The sequence below is a fragment of the Primulina eburnea genome, chromosome 9 (genome assembly GCF_022965805.1).
Source record: "Primulina eburnea isolate SZY01 chromosome 9, ASM2296580v1, whole genome shotgun sequence".
NCBI lineage: Eukaryota > Viridiplantae > Streptophyta > Magnoliopsida > Lamiales > Gesneriaceae > Primulina > Primulina eburnea.
Window position 1 is genome coordinate 27,009,814 of NC_133109.1, and position 5,345 is coordinate 27,015,158.

Genomic DNA, 5,345 nt, shown 5'->3' on the forward strand with positions numbered 1-5,345 from the left:
TTAATCCTAATAAAACTCTTACTTTCCTTGCTTAATAGGTTTCCTTATGAGATAAGGCTCTCATCTATAAAAAGGAAAACCTAGGACGATGGAGTGGGCGGTCTTCCACTCATAGTCATATGCATACTTTGCACGATCAAAAGTTCAGAGAAAATCCCTATCAACGATTGCTGCTTTGAAGACTGCCGATAACAAGTGTTGCCTTGAATGTTGAAAGCATCCGAAGACAACATCTGTGCAGACGTTGGCTGAAGATTGCTTCTCTTGGATTTACAGATTGGGAACACTGTTTTGCTTTCTTGTTCACGTTTTAATATTGTTGGTTATTTGTTTTAGAAAGCTTTATTTTCTCAACTTGTTGAGGAAATTGATTTTTGTCATAATCACTAGTGTTAGGTTTTTGTGTAAACATTGTGGTTTTCTAGTGATTAATTTTTGCCATAAGGCACCGCACAAGTATTTATACTTGTGCATATTTAATCTTGTCCATCTAATTATTTAAAGTGAATTTGTGTTATTAATTTTTCGCTGCATGTAGATGTTGTCCGAGATGTCGTAACATCTGGCACAACACCTAATTCTGATAAAACATAAATTTACTGTTTTACATCCTATTCTGATATTTTAATTATTTTCGATATCTGTCGGACAAAATAATCCCTACAAGTGGTATCAGAGCCTACTCTTGATATACTAAGTGCTGATTCTGGTTTTTGTTTTGTTTGACAGAAATATTTAAATGGACATCACGTTTTCAAGTGCAGCACTTCGACCACCAGTCCTTGATGGTACTAATTACAGCTTATGGAAGGTCAAGATACGATACTACATAAAATCCCTAGATGAACGGGCATGGCAGCGCGTCATCAACGGATGGACTCCACCAGTCGCAACAGATCAAGAGGGGGACAATCGACCAAAACCTGAAAGTGACTGGACTGCTGACGAAGTGCAGAACTCAAATCATAACTCAAAGGCTTTGAATGCTATATTCACATCGGTTGATATGAACATGTTCAGTTTAATCACAAACTGTACTTCGGCTAAAAAAGCATGGGATATCCTTCAATGTCATTGTGAAGGGTCTGAGAATGTGAGACGAACCAGATTAAGAATGCTTACTTCCAAATTCGAGATGATGAGGATGGAGGAATCTGAAAGCATACTTGAGTATGATCGTCGTCTACGGGAAATTGCTAATGAGGCATTCAGTGCTGGAGATTCAATCTCCAGTGAGCGTCTAGTAAGCAAAATTCTTCGTTCTCTGCCTGAAAGATTCAATATAAAAATCTGTGCAATAGATGAAGCTAAGGACACGTCCAAAATGTCAGTGGAAGATCTTATCAGCTCACTACGCACGTTTGAGATGAATCTGGACATGCAAAGGAAGGATAAAGGGAAGACAATTGCACTTCAAGCTTCTAATGACTCCTACAATGAACTTCTACAAATATCTCAGGAAGCCAATGATTCCGATCTCTGCGAGGATTCTATATCTTTTATTACAAAAAAATTTGGGGATTACTTGAAAAAAATCCGGGAAAAGAAAAAGGATGCACAACCCTCTAAATATTATAGTCTTCCTGAAAAGCCACAAAGGTCTCCTGCAATGTTACCCACTCAAACTAGGAACGAAGGCAAGGGACAACTCATATCAAGGAAGTTTGATTCAGTGCAGTGTAGAGAATGCCAAGGATTCGGTCACTATGCCAATGAGTGTGCAAACAGATTACGCAAGAACAAAGGGTACAATGCATCCCTTAGCGATGAAGAAACTGATCCTGAGGAGAATTCCACTGATGAAGACAATCAAACCTCCCTGACTGCACTACTGACAGAAACCAGCTGGCTACAAGTGAATCCTGCAGGTGTTGCTACACCTGGCTACAGCATCTGTGAAAAATCAGTATGTTTCAACTCTACAGTTTCTGGGAACTTGAATGAAGATAATCAGGAGGTTGATGGTGAAGAACTTACTCTTGAAAGTGTCCAGGAGCTTTATGAAGAACTGTTTGAAGATTGGACCAAAAGAAACAAGCTTAATGCGAATCTGGTAAAAGAAAATGCTGAACTAAAATCAGTGGTGAAAGAAAATGCTGATCTAAAAGCAGTGGTTGCTAAACTAGAGGTAATTTTGAGCAAAAAGGATTTGGAACTAGGAAAGACCAGAGAAGATCTTCAAAAAGCAACTGAAACCTTGTCCAAATTTAACACAAGCTCATCCAAGCTTGAATCCATTCTCCTGATGGGAAGAGATGACAAGAAAGGCCTAGGGTTCAAGGACATTGTGCATGAAACAGGTGAATCTTCCAAACCTACTGTTTTTGTGAAAGGAGAAGCTGACACATCTTCACAACCTCAATCCAAGTCTCCCATCAAAAGCTCTTCTCAAATAAAACAACCTTCTGCACAAATTTCTAAGAGACGAAAACGAAGGTATGTATGTCACTACTGTTTTAAGCCTGGTCATATCAGGCCATACTGCTTTAAACTCAGGGATGATCGCATAAATCAAAAGTCAAGCCAGATGTTGCCTCGAATGTTGTCTAACATTCTTCGCAACACCTCCTACCATCAACCTACAGTAAGACAAATTTGGGTTCCAAAGGTAAAAACTCACTGCAAAGTTGTCTACACTTCATTAAAAACTAACACTGCAGGTCATTGGTACTTTGATAGTGGTAGCTCACGCCACATGACGGGGTCTAAAGAACATCTGATCGAGTATGTTGAGCAAAAGTGTCGTAGAGTGACCTATGGGGGGGGGGGGGGGAGCAAAAGGAAGAATTGTAGGAAAGGGTACACTAAATGTTGAAGGACTGCCAAAGCTTCACAATGTGCTCCATGTTGAAGGATTGAATTCAAATTTGATAAGCATAAGCCAACTGTGTGATGATAATTTGTTTTTTAAATTTGATAAACATAACTGTGAAGTCTTTGATGAATCGAATGTGTGTGTTATGACAGGCACAAGGTCCTCGGACAATTGCTACCAAATAGGAGAAGACCTGTCATGCAAACATGTGAAAATCACTGAACTTGACCTCTGGCATCAAAAACTTGGACATGCAAACTTCAAAACCAGGAAAAACTTGAATAAGTACGATGCAGTAAGAGGTATGCCTAATCTCTCCTCTGGTATACCATATGTATGCGGTGACTGCCAAAAGGGTAAACAGACTCACGTGTCGCATCCTGTGTTGCCAACACCTGGGACAACACGGTGTCTGGAATTGCTACACATGAATCTTATGGGTCCTATGGAAGTTGAGAGCCTCGGAGGTAAGAAATACTCTTTCGTATGCGTTGATGACTTCTCACGTTTCGCATGGGTTAATTTTATTAAAGAGAAGTCAGATACATTTGATGTATTCAAAAACTTGATCACTAGAATCACTAACCTCCACAGTCTGAAGGTAAGAAGGATCAAGACTGATCATGGTAAAGAATTTGAAAATCGCTCATTCTCATCATTCTGTGACAGAAAAGGTATTTCTCATGAATTCTCAGCACCAAAAACACCACAACAGAATGGGATTGCTGAACGTAAGAACAGGACTTTGCAAGAAATGGCAAGAGTAATGCTAACTTCTAAGAACCTTGCAAAGCGTTTTTGGGCAGAAGCCCTTAACATAGCATCTCATATTTCAAATAGGGTGTATCTAAGGAGTGGATCAACCATGACTTCTTATGAAATTATTATGGGAAAGAAACCTAACCTTAGATACTTTCATGTTTTTGGTTGTGTATGCTACACCTTGAATGACAGGGATCAACTGGCTAAGTTCGACTCCAAGAGTGATAAGTGTCTGTTTCTCGGATATGCCACTAATAGTCGTGCTTATCGTATGTTTAATCTTAGAACAAGAACGATTATGGAATCAATTAATGTTGTTTTTGATGACCGTGCAGATCTTAAGAAGAAAACTGCAGAAGATGATGTTGAAGATCTGTTGGAGACTTAAATACCGCTGGATAAGACAGATGTTGCTCCAGATGTTGCAACATCCAGCACAACATCTGACACTGATGTCAACGGTTCACAGGAAAATGCTCACAGCGATAATGAGGTAGTCGATGATGGACCGAGTATTCCAAGCAAAATCCAAAAGAACCACCCGTCCTCTCAAATCATCGGAGGAATAAGGGAAGATATCCAGACCAGGAAGAAGGACAGAGTTGACTATCGAAAAATGGTTGGACTCGTGTGCATGAGTACCATGTACTCGCAGGTTAGATTTTCATGCTTTGTGTCTCAAATTGAACCTAAAAATGTTATGGAAGCATTAAAAGATGAATTTTGGACTAATGCTATGCATGATGAGCTTGAAGAGTTTGTTCGAAATGATGTGTGGACTCTAGTTCCATCTCCTGACCATGGCAATGTGATTGGCACAAAGTGGGTTTTGAAAAATAAAACTGATGAGTCAGGAAACATCATTCGAAATAAAGTAAGGTTGGTTGCTCAAGGGTACACACAGGTTGAGGGGGTTGACTTCGATGAGACCTTTGCTCCTGTTGCCCGCATTGAGTCAATTCGACTTTTGCTTGCCATTGCTTGTTACATGAAAATAAAACTGTTTCAAATGGATGTCTGATAGGTGGTGTTTTTACGTGTTTATTGCATTAGTTTTAGTTGTGTTTACATTGTGCATGCATGCATTTCATTTATATTTTGTTCATTTTATAGTAATTATTTGCATTTTATCATGTCTCACTTGTGTGTGATGAATCTGCAGGAAAAAATGGTCGGAGAACGAAAATCAGAGCGAAAGGTGGAAGACTCAAGAATTTGGACAGAACAAGCGGCGCCCGAGCGGTACATTTCTACCGCCTAGGCGCGAGAAGTGAATAACTGAAGGACCAAGACAGAAAGTTGGCGCTCGGGCGGTGCTTTTCTACCGCCCGAGCGCGAGAAAATGCCTCCGAAGTCATCCTTACAGAAAGTTGGCGCCCGAGCGGTACTTTTATACCGCTCGAGCGCGAGAAGTTGAAGTGCCAAGACAGGAAGTTGGCGCTCGGGCGGTGCTTTTCTACCGCCCGAGCGCGAATGCCGCACCAGCCGAGGGAAGTTACAGAGAGTGTGGCGCTCGAGCGGTACTTTTCTACCGCCCGAGCGCCGCCTATTTTTGGAAGATTATTGTGCGCGATTTCTTACCTTAATTTGGGAGTGTGGCTGCTATGGAAAGATTATTGGTCGACTTTTGAGGATCATTGAGGGATTTTGGCAGCCGGGATCGAGTTTGGAGAGAGCTTTGGCACTTGGATTGAAGATTCGACAGTTTCCGGGCATCGTTCTTCGCAGATTTCGTCACGTCTCGTATTTCTAGTTTATTTTCCTTTAT

General features: G+C 40.7%; 1 protein-coding gene across 1 annotated transcript; it reads left to right on the forward strand.

The window, feature by feature from the left end:
• The first annotated feature begins 739 nt into the window (after positions 1–739).
• Positions 740–4,598, forward strand: LOC140840841 (uncharacterized). The gene is made up of 5 exons (XM_073208006.1): positions 740–2,436; positions 2,497–2,608; positions 2,661–2,667; positions 2,968–3,952; positions 4,013–4,598. The coding sequence occupies exons 1-5, from the start codon at positions 740–742 to the stop codon at positions 4,596–4,598; spliced, it is 3,387 nt and encodes a 1,128-aa protein (XP_073064107.1).
• The last annotated feature ends 747 nt before the right edge of the window (positions 4,599–5,345 follow it).

Excerpts from the sequence above, each read along its gene's own strand:
- LOC140840841 (XM_073208006.1), top strand. The coding sequence starts at position 740 with ATGGACATCACGTTTTCAAGTGCAGCACTTCGACCACCAGTCCTTGAT. Across the intron at positions 2,437-2,496 it reads TCTAAGAGACGAAAACGAAG|GGATGATCGCATAAATCAAA; the intron begins GTATGTATGTCA and ends CTTTAAACTCAG. Across the intron at positions 3,953-4,012 it reads GAAGATGATGTTGAAGATCT|CACAACATCTGACACTGATG; the intron begins GTTGGAGACTTA and ends TGCAACATCCAG.